This window comes from Thamnophis elegans, chromosome 8 (genome assembly GCF_009769535.1).
Source record: "Thamnophis elegans isolate rThaEle1 chromosome 8, rThaEle1.pri, whole genome shotgun sequence".
NCBI lineage: Eukaryota > Metazoa > Chordata > Lepidosauria > Squamata > Colubridae > Thamnophis > Thamnophis elegans.
This window is the reverse complement of record NC_045548.1, coordinates 5,747,528-5,761,801: the sequence shown is the minus strand read 5'-3', so window position 1 is coordinate 5,761,801 and position 14,274 is coordinate 5,747,528. Positions and strand designations below refer to the sequence as shown.

The 14,274-nt window shown below is 42.9% G+C and overlaps 1 protein-coding gene across 1 annotated transcript in view; it reads left to right on the top strand.

The window, feature by feature from the left end:
- The window catches only part of F13A1 (coagulation factor XIII A chain), a 118,174-nt gene that overhangs the window by 53,318 nt on the left and 50,582 nt on the right, over positions 1-14,274 (top strand). The window contains exons 7-8 of the mRNA XM_032223488.1: positions 2,517-2,691; positions 9,289-9,427. Coding sequence (XP_032079379.1) covers positions 2,517-2,691; positions 9,289-9,427 — 314 coding nt within the window. The remainder of the gene's footprint in view (positions 1-2,516; positions 2,692-9,288; positions 9,428-14,274) is intronic.

Sequence of the window (14,274 nt, the reverse complement as noted above, 5' to 3'; positions counted from 1 at the left end):
TGATTTATTTGGACAAGAATGTAGCAGCTCAGTATTAACATAATTACAAGTAAAGGAGAAAGCGATAGAAAGCAAGGAAGCTTTTTCTGCATTACATCCCCTGATTTGGTTCAAATTGCTGGGAGGAAATGCATAGCTCACTAATAGCTATCCACTGAATCATTAGTCAGCAAAACTGTGACTTCACGAAGCCTCACCTCCAGCAAAAACTTGTTTTTCGTGATGAGCAACCCACAATGGACCTAGTTATTTCCTTTTAACTCACCCCTTAGCTTGGAAAACATAGGCTGAAATAGGTGAGATTGTGGGGGAATACATTGGAACAAATATGAGTTAGATGACCTTTTTTCCCCCTCTTTTTGTTGTAAAATACTCTTGTTCTAGAAATACTTGTTTTCTGAAATATTGTAGATTTGGACCTGAGTTGCAGAACCATTTTGATGTGATATGAAGCCCCTCACAAAATTGAAGCTCGGTGTATAATGTAGGAATTATTATGTAGGAATATCCCCATTCATGTTTGTTTAAATTTTATGACCTTATATATATATATATATTGTACGCTCAAGCTTGTCAAGAGAAATTGAGGTGAATTTACACTAGCAGTTATGCCTTGAACTTATGGGCAACACAGCCTGGAAGGCAGAATTATAGCTTGTGGTCTTAAACATAACAGAGTCACTGAAGTTATTGCATGGTCTTTCTAAAGCATTAGATCAGACAGAAAAAAGATGTTTTATAATCCACGCATAGATTATCCTTTCACTCATTGCTTTCCAAGTATATGGCGATTCTAAATCTCAAAATCCCTAACAGCAGGATTTTTTTTTTACCATGTTACTTGACAATTTGGGGAATCGTAAGTAACAGATTAACAGAGTTGGAAGGGACCATTGCAGATCATCGAGTCCAACCCCCTGCCCAAGCAGGGGTCCCGACATCTGCCTCTACCTAGGATCGAACTCACAATCTCCTGATGATGAGGCAAGAGCTCCACCTTTAGGCCACCATCCAGCACACCAGACTGGGGAAAGATGCTGTGGGATATCATATTTCCTATTACACAATTAGAACTTTCAGAATTAAATGGCTTTGGCACGTTTATTATTTTGGTGGTGGTGGGGATTTCTAAAGCTGTCAAAGCCAAGTTGACTCTGGATATCATTCAGTGAAAATCCAATTAAAATATAAATGAGTCTAAACATGAGGGGTAGCATACCATATCCAACAGTGGCGGGATTCAAATAATTGAACAACCGGCTCTCTGCCCTAATGACCATCTGGGTAGGAGGGGCTCGGTGGTCATGTGACTAGCGGGCGTGGCCAGCTCAACACTCAGGTTGATGGGCTCTTTGCCTTAGAGGTTACAATGTAATAAGGGTTAACCGGAGAGGCAGTTTCTGTAAGCAGGGCAATAAAGATGAGGCTAGAAACAACACCAGAATGTTTCCTTTCTGCCTTCCTTACAGGATTAGCCCTGTAAAGTGGGAAAAAAACAAAATGAGATTTTCTTCCAACAACCAGTTCTCCCAACTGCTTAGAAAATTAACAACCGGTTCTCCTGAATAGGTGCGAACTGGCTGAATCCCATCACTGATATCCAAGACAAACTATGCACATCAAATGGGCATGCTCGTACCACTTGAGGTAACCTCCAAGGTTTTAAAGATCATTTAAAGGCCTGAAGAATCAGGAGGTCCAAAATTCTATGCTCCTTTGCTTGCCTAATGTTTGTGTGCTCATCACTGAGCAAATGCTGACAACTGTCTATGTGCTTGAAACATAAACCAGGACAATCATTAGTATGTGAAGAACCATGTACCCACAGTCACTTAGCAGAGTTGAATCAGTGGTGGGATTCAGCCAGTTTGCACCTATTCGGGAGAAATTGTTGTTTACTTTCTAAGCAGTTCGGAGAACCAGTTGTTGGAAGAAATCTCATTTTGGTTTTTTTCCACTTTACAGGGCTAATCCTGTAAGGAAGGCAGGAAGGAGACATTCTGGTGTTGCTTCTAGCCTCATCTTTATTGCCCTGCTTACAGAAACTGCCTCTCCGGTTAACCCTGATTACATTGTAACAGCTAAGGCGAAGCGCCCATCGACCTGAGTAATGTTGAGTTGGCCACACCCACATGGTCACATGACCATCAAGCCCTGCCTACCCACCTGGTCATTAGGACAGAGAACCGGTTGTTAAATTATTTGTAGCTGCATAATACTTAATGTTTTAAGACTAAGTTTTCTTTCAGATTCAATTGTCAAGACTCTATTCTTAGTTTTTTGGGTCAGTTCAATCTCTCTCACCATTACTTCTCTATTCCCAACATCAAAATAAACATGTAATCTAACTTTCCTTTTTGCATCATCTTTGTATCTTTTTTGTTTTCTTAAGATAATTATCTTAACATTACTCTGGTATTTTACAGTAACTTATAATTGGCAAAAGTTAAGTAATTTTGCTCTGTATGGAGATTGACATCAGCAATTACTCAATTTATTCTTTTTTTTTTCTTCAGATCAATTCTCAAGATGATAATGGTGTGATACGTGGGTGTTGGGACAATATTTATGAATATGGAGTACCACCCTCATCCTGGACAGGAAGTGTAGATATTCTATTGGAGTATTATAGTAGTAAGGAGCCAGTGCGATACGGGCAGTGCTGGGTCTTTGCTGGCGTTTTCAACACCTGTAAGTAATACGCAACAAAGAATGATATTATTAATACACTGATGTCCTTTCCGAAGAAGAGATTCCTCCCCAGCAACTTTTGATATTTCATATTACCGTATATACTCGAGTATAGGCCAACCCGAATATAAGCCGAGGCACCTAATTTTACCACAAAAAACTGGAAAAGTTATTGACTCGAGTATAAGCCTAGGGTGGGAAATGCAGCAGCTACCGGTAAATTTCAAAAATAAAAATAGATACCAATAATGTTTTTGAATATTTATTTCAAAGAAAAACAGTAAACTAGCGGTGTATTCAATGAAATACTTCACTCACCTCATGATGCTGATGTCCCGCTGTGATGATGATGTCCCGTGCAGCCGCGGGAGCGATGTCCCGCCTCCTATGACACACGGCACAGTGATTCCTATCATTGGATCACTGTACCAGAGGAGGTGGGACATCGCTATGTGGCTGCTTGCCATAACAAGGAGGAGGTGGGACATCGTTGCAGAGCGGCAGGAGGGGGAGGAAGGGGAATCGTAAGACAGCCCTGCATTACATTAGAACGTGAGGAGGGGGGATGGTGCGGTGCGCGCTGCGCGGCAAACTGACACAGAGGGAGGGGAAACTCACAGGGGCACTGGGCCATTCACGAGTGTCACCCAGCGGCATGGCCCCGCCCCTTTTTCTCCTCCATTTCGGGCAAATTTTTCACTGACTCGAGTATAAGCCGAGGCGGCTTTTTTCAGCCCAAAAAGTGGGCTGAAAAACTAGGCTTATACTCGAGTATATACAGTATTAATGTGCATGTAGTACCAAGAGTATAATAAATATCTTTTTAAAATATAACAAGGTTTATATAGAACAGAGCTGAGGATCTGGCACAGTGGTGGGTTTCAAAAATTGTTCGAACCTACTCTGTGGGTGTGGCCTCCTTTGTGGGAGTGGCTTGCCGCCCATGTGACCGGATGGGAGTGGCTTGCTGCCCATGTGACCGGATATGAAATTATGAATTAGTACTTAGATCGGTCCAAGTAGCTATTCAGAAACTCTGGCATTGAAGCCTGCAGGTCTTAAAGCTGTCAAGTTACAAGATCCTTGCATCCCTAACTCTTTAGAAAAAAAAACTAGGGGTCTTCAAACCTGACACCTTTAAGACTTGTGGACTTCAACTCCCAGAATTCCTCCTCCAGTCATGTTGGCTCAGAAACTCTGGCATTGAAGCATGCAAGTCAGTGGTGGGTTTCAAAAAAATTTTGGAACCTCTTCTGTAGGTGTGGCCTGCTTTCCGGGTCCACTGGTGGAACCTCTTCTAACCGGTTCGGTAGATTTGACGAACCGGTTCTACCAAATAGGTGCGAACTGGTAGGAACTCACCTCTGATTTGACATGTTCTAGATGTTGCTGAACTGTAACTTCTGGCAGTTTCAGAAATATGCTAATGACAGGGGATGATGGAAGTCATAATTCGTAGGGTTTACAAGTTCCTTATGCCTGTTAAAGATTAATTTAGTTAATATACATTATACTACTAGTATTGTAGTGCATGCTAAGCTTGGATTAACCCCCCCCCCACAAGAAAAACACTAGCCCTATTTCTACTTTTCTTTTCCCAATAGTTTGTCCTATTGTACATGTCTTCATTCCTACCTATCAGAACTCCATTTTCCCATGCTTTCCAAGTTACTTCAACATAAGTACATTTTATGCTTTATTAATGGATTGGTCTCTGCTCAAATATGTACCAATAGCTGCTTACCATTGATTTAAAATACAAAAAGTATAAAAGCACCTTAAAATAAAGAATTGAAAGTCCAGCAGGAAAATATTTCTTTACAAATTTCCTAAACACAGAGGAAGTGCATTTTATAAATTTTATATAGGGAACTCCCGTGCAGGAGAGAGAATTGAACTTTTGACACACAGAAAGCACCGTAATAGTAATAGCATTTAGGCTTATATACCACTTGACAGTGCTTGTATACTGCTTTACAGCCCTCTCTGAGCAGTTTACAGAGCCAGCATATTGTCCCCAACAATCTGGGTCCTCCTTTTACTGACCTCAGAAGTTTGGAAGGCTGAGTCAACCTTGAGCCTGGTGAGATTTGAACTGCCAAATTGCAGGCAGCCGGCAGGCAGCAGAAGTAGCCTGCAGTACTGCATTGTAACCACTGCGCCACCACAGCTCTTACTGTATTTTTCGGAGTATAAGACGCACCAAGGTTTTGAAGAGGCAAATTTTTTAAAAAGTAGGTAGGTAGATAGAGGGATAGAGAGGGAGAGAAAGAGAGAGAAATACAGTAGGTAGGTAGGGAGAGAGAGTAGTGAGGTAGGTAGGTAGCAGGGGTGGGTTTCAACCGGTTTGCGGCGGTCCCTGCGAACCGGTTGGTCGCCAAACCCGGAAGTAAGTAACTTCTGGGAACAGCGAAGGGCGCGCCCGCCTGCCTGCGGTCCTTACCCATTTTTGATGAATTCTGCGCTTCCACGCATGCGCAGGACGCATACAGCGCCTGCGCGATCATCCAGGAGCAGCTGGAGCATCGCGCAGACGCTAGTACGCTTGCGTGCATCGCGCACGTGCACGAGGACGCCGCCAGCCCCGTTCCACCATGGTTGGAACGGGGTGAGAAACCCACCCCTGGTAGGTAGGTAGGTAGGTAGGTAGGTAGGTAAAGGGATAGAGAGAGAGAGAGAAATAGAGAGAGAGAGAAAAATACAGTAGATAGGTAGGAAGAGAGAAAGAGTAGGTAGGTAGGTAGGTAGGTAGGTAGGTAGGTAGGTAGGTAGATAAAGGGAAAGAGAGAAATACAATAGATAGGCAGGGAGAGAGAGGGAGAGTAGGTAGGTAGGTACATAGGTAGATGGAGGGAGAGAGAGAGAGAAAGAGAGAGAGAGAAATGCAGTAGATAGGTAGGGAGAGGGAGAGAGTAGGTAGGTACGTAAGTAGATAGAGGGCGGGGAGAGAGAGAGAAATACAATAGGTAGTTAGGGAGAGAGAGAGAGTAGGTAGGTAGATAGATAGAGGGATAGAGAGACACACACATACACAGAGAGAAATACAGTAGGTAGGTAGGGAGAGAGATGGTAGGTAGGTAGGTAGGTAGGTAGGTAGGTAGGTAGGTAGGTAGATGTTTCCAGCTGCATTTATCCATGTGCTGGAGAAGGAAATGGCTGACAATCTGCAGCACCTAAGACTTTGTTTCCACTGGCACAGCACTTGATCAATGCAATTCTCATTAATCAGTTAAAGAGCTTTCCAAAAGGGGGGGGGAGTTTTTGCACTCTGCAAACGTCCCCAAAATGGCTTTCCGGAAGGCCTGGAGAGAGGTGAGGGTCCGGATCTCCGTGGGGAGTTCATTCCAAAGGGCCGGAGCTGCTACAGAGAAGGCCCTCCCCTGGGTAGTAGCCAGATGGCATTGGCTGGTGGACGGAACCCGGAGGAGGCCGACCCTGTGAGATCTGACGGGTCTTTGGGAGGTAATTGGCAGCAGGCGGTCTCTCAAGATTGGACAACCAATTGTCTGAAATCGTATAGGGTCTCCTGCTTGAGCAGGGGGTTGGACTAGAAGACCTCAAAGGTACCTTCCAGCTGTATTCTTGAATTTGAATTTGAATCTATTGAAGTTTTACCTGCGGAATAAATATGTGTAAACTATTGATTCTAATTCAGGAGGTAAAATCTGGAAATCTTTGTCTTTGTTTCTGTAAAGTGATATGACAGAGACCTAATGATTTCAGACATCAACTTATCTTTGAAAGTGAAGATGTTGGAATGTACATTTTTGTATATGTATATATGTGTGTGTATATATATTTATTCTCATGTGGAAGATACATATAGTAAAAACAAACCCACTTGGTTTTTATCTCAGCTGGCAAAATTCCAGCCTGCATATGTATCCCTTGTATTGTATTCTTGCCAGTATTCATAGATGCTGCCAGATAACTATATATACATATATATGACTAATGTGCCCTCCCCTGTAGTTGCATATGAAAACTAATCTATAATACTCTAATAATCTTCTGCAGTGAAATTGTGCAATTGTCAAATGAAGAATTAGTCCATTTAATTCAGTGGGGAGACACACACTCCCATTGGCATTCTCAATGGATTTGCATAAATATTTTTAGATAACAATCCAGCCATGTGTTCAAATATGGATTTTAAACAATTTTAAGTTTCTTAAAACAATCCCACTCTGTTTACTTTTCTACCGTTATATGAAGTGTTTTGGAAAGTAAGAAAAGAAGATGCTAATTACTTTGATACGTCTGGAAGAAAAATTGCTTTGCCTTAAATAATCCTTTCCTACCTGTTACTGCTTATTATATATATATTGGATTTCAGTGTGCGTTTCCAGCCAGGACTTTCATTGGCTGGGAAAGACTGGTATACAATATATTCATCTTTCCATTTCCATAGAACAGGGACTTCAAAAATTGAAGCATGTAAATCCACCAAATAAAAAGGCCATGATTCTTACCTCTTTCCCGTTGTTAGGCACTGAGCCTAAGAGCAAACAAATATTTTAAAGAGGTAGGCAGAATGTTGAAAACATGGAAGCTGAAGACATGTAACTTGATTGCAGAAAATAGAAAAGTGCAAACTTTATATAAGTTTGGTGGCACCCATTAGCTTTTCTGCTGTCCAGATGTGTTATGTCCTCAAATTCCAAGGTTCTCAATCAGCCATGATCTTTGCAAAAGGGGATTTCTGGAAATTGGGGTCACAATGCACCCGAGGAGCATCAGGTTAGATAGCCAATCCAACATCAATGAGTTCTGGTTTAAGTTTTTGGTTCTTTAAAGCATGTGACATTTCCCCAGTTCAATTATTTAGCTTTCCAAGGTTACCATATTGAAAAATTGGGGACAGTCATCTGTTAAATATGCTAAAGCATCCCAAAAAAGAAAGAGCAAAACTATTCATCTTGAACTTGTCAGCTGAATTATTTCCAATGAGCCCCGAGGGCTTGTGTGCTCGAAGTGTTGGAAGGCATTTGTATTAAGCATAATCAATAAGCGCATGGGCTAGTAGATGGATCCAGGTAATTTGTCATCAAACCATTAAAATAAATGTGCAGTGTTACTCTTCTTCATGAAGCACTGTAGCCATCATAGGCTACAAAAGATGAATTACTGCAGGGTTGTCAAAAACAAATCTCAAAGGTCTTAGCAGGCTTTTTAAGGAGCCCCAGTGTGGTTTCGGTATCACACGCCGTAGTGTGGCAGCTATTTCATCAGACTTCCTTCCCCGTTTCCCTTTAAATTAGCAGTAGGTCATATCTGTAAGCCTGTTAAGGACAGCTAACGTATTATCTGTTTCACCCCTCAAGATGTAGATGCAGTTGACAATTAAAACAAAAAAATATAGCATGCAAATGAAATGGATGCTTTGGGAATATAATTGAGGGCTCCTAATTCCTGTTAGCAGAGCTCTGGAAAGAAGTTTGCCGGAAACCTTATGTCTCCTGCCAATCAGTTTACACAAGTACAAGGTTGGGAAACTGACTCACTCCACTGGCTCCTCTATAAACCAGCAAAGAGCCCCAAAGAAGAGACTATCAAATGCAGTACATATTCCTATGGGGCCAGCCAAGCCTTGGATATCTACAGTTAGTCCCAAGTCTAACACTGCTAATAAGGATCTAATGTACATTGCTCTGAGCATCATTCTTTGATGAAAACGTGGCATAAAAATGCAGCTCAAACAATAGTCCTTGCAAATAAGATTTAAGATTTAGTTTATTTGTATGCCGCCCTTCTCCGGGAGGGACTCAGGGCGGCGAACAACTCAAAAGGGGAAAAGGGGATACAAACACAGTACACGTAATTAAAATACACAAGAGTCATACAGCCATACAAGTTGAGAGGGGAGGGGAACTCATCGACCCCAGGCCTGCCGGCACAGCCAGGTTTTGACAGCTTTCCGGAAGGCCTGGAGAGGGGTGAGGGTCCGAATCTCCACGGGGAGTTCATTCCAAAGGGCCGGAGCTGCTACAGAGAAGGCCCTCCCCCGGGTAGTAGCCAGATGGCATTGGCTGGTAGACGGAACCCGGAGGAGGCCGACCCTGTGCGATCTAACGGGTCTATGGGAGGTAATTGGCAGCAGGCCAATAGACATGTACAATACTGTAGAGATAGTGAGGTGGACTACACCAGATAATGAATTAACGTTTTCTGCCAGCTGCCCTGGTTCTTCTTTCTTTTTCCTTCATTCAGTCATATCCGATTCTCAGAGCCTGCCTGGGGAAGTTCTTGCAGTTTTCTTGACAAGGTTTTTCGGAAATGGTTTGCCACTCTCTGCTTGCTAGGGCTGCGAGAAAGTAATTGGCCCAAGATGAGCCAGCTGGTTTTATGCCTAGGCAGGACTGGCATTCATAATCTCCTGGTTTCTAGCCTGATGCCTTAACCACGACACCAATCTGGCTTTGGTTTTAATGTGAACGTTGCACTATAGTTCCAAAAACTTGTTGAGAAGTATTGAGTTGTCCCAAAACAACTCGTAGGGTACCATGTTGGGAAATTGGAACAGATTATATATAATTTCAGCTTAACCTGTAATGTCACATTGTTTTAAACACTTGGTGTTTTTTTTTATTTGTACAGTTTTGAGGTGTCTAGGAATTCCTGGAAGAGTCATCACTAACTATTCTTCAGCTCATGATAATGATGCCAACTTACAGATGGATGTGTTTGTGGATGAATATGGAAAAGTGGATTCCAAACTCACAAGAGATTCAATCTGGTATGTTTGCTGGAGAATTGCAGTTGATTTTCCCATGGTTTTAGGTCTTATACAAGGAGAAAGGGTGGAATGAGGGACATGTTGCTGGTTATCTATATTCTTAGGCCATACAGAGAGCTGTAATAATTCCAGCCCATGTGTAGCATATCAGAGAACAGCAGAATGAACTGTTCTGATCTAGGTTTCCCCAGCAGCAGGAGGCCAAGTCCTCGTCTCGATAAACCCTTTTTATTTAAATTACAGTGAATTCCTCTCCAAAACAAATATCTTGTTGCATACCATCTGGTTCTGGAAAACCTACCAAATACATTTGCCCTGCAAGATTCTGAATTCAGCAGCACATCAAGAGAGGCCAAAGGAATCTGTTTGAGTTCTCCATTCATTTCCCCCCAAAAAAATAAACAGGAAAAATCTTACTTGTATTCTGACCTAGGCTTCCCCAGCAGCACAAAGCCGAATCCTCGTCCCGATAAACCCCTTTTATTTAATTTACAGTGAATTCCTCTCCAGCAAAGTCTTTCCTCTCCCACAGTCTTTCAAGATAGTTCACAATGACCGACCTTTATCAGGTTTGGAGAGTGGCCAGGCTGATATCTTTCAGACGCCGCAATACTTGGCAAGAATGCAGGAATGAACTAATTGTCTCCTGCAAACACCCCTCCCCTTTCGCTCCTCTTTTATTCCCTATGGGAGGGGCCATTCACCATCCACCTGTGGCTTTACTCCCAAGTCGGCCCTTGTTCCTTAGCTGTTCCCTTTGTCTGGAAACTCTGCGCATGCGCACAGTTGGAATAGGCTTCAGCTGTTCGTCTGCCTCACTGATGTCTGACTCAGAGGGCAGCTGATAACTGTCAGGTGGCCCTGGCCCCATCTCTGCATCTGACGCAGAGTACTAGTCAGAGCCTTCCCCAGACTCCAGGACCGTCCCATGTTCCTCCCCAACCTCCTCACTGTTTGAATCTGCTGCCAGCTGCACAGGCCGCTGGTGGGCCACAACACGAACCTGATCTACATTTGAGGCTCCCTATTTATGCGGCTTGTGAAGATGTTGCCATATGAAATGGATTGTGTATAGGAGAGCTCAGTCTGATGTGAAACTCTGACAGAGGTGGGTTCCTACCAGTTTGCACCTATTTGGTAGAACCGGTTCGTCAAATCTACCGAACCGGTTAGAAGAGGTTCCACCAGTGGACCCGGAAAGCAGGCCACACCTACAGAAGAGGTTCCAAAATTTTTTGAAACCCACCACTGGTCCTTGGATATGATCATTCTACACTATCATGCTCATATTTATAAAACTCAGTGCCTCTGTGAAAGGTAAGGATGACTACTGCGTTTGTGGTGCAATCAGAACATGGCGTGTGTTGAAGTTGTTTTAACGCAAACCAAAGATGCCTTTTAAAAAACAAGTTTGCATCATATTCTTATGCAAGCCAGTGCTGTGTGGGAGGTAATTTAAGGTGGTTCTGACAAGTGTCGTCGGCATCTTCATATCCGGTCACATGGGCGGCAAGCCACTCCCATCCGGTCACATGGGCAGCAAGCCACTCCCACAAAGGAGGCCACACTCACAGAGTAGGTTCAAACAATTTTTGAAACCCACCACTGAACTCTGAGGATGGTCCTTTGGAAGCAAGGGAGATTTTGTCTGCCCAAACCTAGAGAGAACATAAAATGGAAAACAAATGAATAGCGATATAGTATACTATTTATCATTTCTATAATTCTCGTTTTAATAGTAGCTCCCAAAGGAGATAGGAGTAAAATATGCTTTCAGAACATAAATACATTATGGAGGGAAGAGGCGGCCCTTACTCTCTTGCTCTATTCTGTTGCTGTTCGGCTTATTTATCATGTTATAGGCTGCTCATAATCAAGTTTTCCTGGCAGCTCATAAAAGGAATGGAATGTAAAAATGCATCCATTAAAATATATCTCACCATAAAGCACATGGGCGCTGCATAAAAAACACACGGTAACAGTTTCAACCTGGAATAGATGGAAATGGCGGGGAAAACAGAATGGTCTTAACTTGGTGTGGCAATAATAGCAATAGCAATAGCAGTTAGACTTACTGCATATACTCGAGTATAAGCCTAGTTTTTCAGCCCACTTTTTGGGCTGAAAAAAGCCGCCTCGGCTTATACTCGAGTCAGTGAAAAATTTGCCCGAAATGGAGGAGAAAAAGGGGCGGGGCCATGCCGCTGGGTGACACTCGTGAATGGCCCAGTGCCCCTGTGAGTTTCCCCTCCCTCTGTGTCAGTTTGCCACGCAGCGCGCACCGCACCATCCCCCTCCTCACGTTCTAATGTAATGCAGGGCTGTCTTACGATTCCCCTTCCTCCCCCTCCTGCCGCTCTGCAACGATGTCCCACCTCCTCCTTGTTATGGCAAGCAGCCACATAGCGATGTCCCACCTCCTCTGGTACAGTGATCCAATGATAGGAATCACTGTGCCGTGTGTCATAGGAGGCGGGACATCGCTCCCGCGGCTGCACGGGACATCATCATCACAGCGGGACATCAGCATCATGAGGTGAGTGAAGTATTTCATTGAATACACCGCTAGTTTACTGTTTTTCTTTGAAATAAATATTCAAAAACATTATTGGTATCTATTTTTATTTTTGAAATTTACCGGTAGCTGCTGCATTTCCCACCCTAGGCTTATACTCGAGTCAATAACTTTTCCAGTTTTTTGTGGTAAAATTAGGTGCCTCGGCTTATATTCGGGTCGGCCTATACTCGAGTATATACGGTATATACCGCTTCATAGGGCTTTCAGCCCTCTCTAAGCGGTTTACAGAGTCAGCATATTGCCCCCAACAACAATCCGGGTCCTCATTTTACCCACCTCGGAAGGATGGAAGGCTGAGTCAACCCTGAGCCGGTGAGATTTGAACAGCCGAACTGCAGAACTGCAGTCAGCTGAAGTGGCCTGCAGTGCTGCATTTAACCACTGTGGCACCTCGGCTCTTAATTAATAAGTTTAATGTAAATGCCAGATAAGCCCCTCTGAAACGTTAATTCAATAGCCATGGTGCCATCATTGAGAAAGCCCTCCTCTTCCTTTCCCCAATTATTTACTTTCTTGTTGCATTTACAGTCCCTTCCCCCCGCCACTGAAGCAAAGTTTACTAATAGTTTAGTCCCTGCTGCAGCCAATATGTAGTTCCTCCCCAAATCTACAGTGTTCAAAGCCATTCCATATATAGTACTACTCAGTGGTGGGTTTCAAAAGTTTTTAGAACCTCTTCTGTAGGTGTGGCCTGCTTTGTGGGAGTGGCTTGCCGGCCAAGTGACTGGGTGGGAGTGGCTTGCCAGCCATGTTACTGAGTGGGAGTGGCTTGGCAGTCATGTGACTGGATGGGCGTGGCCAACTTGTAAAATGTGGTGAAACTCACTTAACAATGCTCTTGCTTAGCAACCAAAATGTTGGCTCAGAAACTCTGGCATTTGAAGCACGCAAGTCTTAAAGCAGTCAAGTTACAAGACCCTTGCACCCCTAACCCTTTAGAAAAAAAAACTCCAGGAGTGTTCAAACATGACAGCTTTAAGACTTGTGGGCTTCAACTCCCAGAATTCCTCCTCCAGTCATGTTGGCTCAGGAACTCTGCCATTGAAGTGTGCAAGTCTTAAAGCTGTCAAGTTACAAGACCCTTGCACCTCTACTAACCCTTTAGAAAAAAAAACCCAGGGGTGTTCAAACTTGACAGCTTTAAGACTTGTGGACTTCAACTCCCAGAATTCCTCCTCTCGCTCTTCATCTTGATGCTGTGCAGAGAGGCAGGGGGAGGGAACTGGAACCGGTTCTAAATGGCACAGTAGATTTGTGGAACCTCTTCTATAGAAGAGGTTAGAACTGGCAGGAACCCATCCCTGGTACTACCTCTAGCCATTCCCTCTAAGTCACAGGAGACAATAGCTTGCTGAAGCTCCACCTTTAGCTATCTTTCATATTGTCGTATATTTTTCATTCAATGGACTTATTCCATGATATTGGTTTTTTTTTTTCTTAAGTCCATTCCACTATGAAAGGCAATGAATGCTGAAAATCTACATCAGCTAAGCAAAAGCTCCATAGTGTTTTAAATCGTATTCTCCCTATGCTGCCTTCTGGGGGCTTGATTACTTTTTGAACTTTCCTTTTAATCTCATCTCTTCATGGTATATTTATTGCTACATGATGCACATAACCTCTGGGGGCAAGCATTAATTTAACTTATGGTGGGAGCTTTTTTCGATTTTCCTCCTCTGGGTCCTTTTTCTTCATTTACTTTGCTCTCTATCTTCAATGGAAAGCTTGCTTTGAATTGTTTTGCAGCATGATGTTGATGGATTGTTAATAGTTTTCTATATCCTGAATCGGTTCTTTAAAACAATCTTAAATATTTGTTAAAGAATGTGTATCAAACAATATATTTTAGATTTCGCAGAAATACGTTTTTACTATTAAAATATTTATTTTAGGTTTATTAAAATGTCTTTGCATAGAGGGAAGTGATCCATAATCATTCATATAAATATTTTAAAATGTTCTCATATGGGGTTTAAACTCAGATCAATCTTTGCTATAATGTTTTTTTATGTCAGGATTAAGTTTCCTAAAACTGTCCATGTTTTAGTCTAAATTTTTTAGATTTTAGATCTCTATATGTCTTGGACTTTGTAATCTAAGATATCTGAGGGATGTTAGATGCTTCCACCACAAAACCACGTTCGACTAAAGGGCGCTCGACGAAACCGCGTAGCTGACGTCATCACAGCGCGACAACAGCGCGGAGAAAAAAGCACGCTGTAAACGCTAAACCTAAAATTAACCCCTAAACCTAAACCTAACCCCCCCT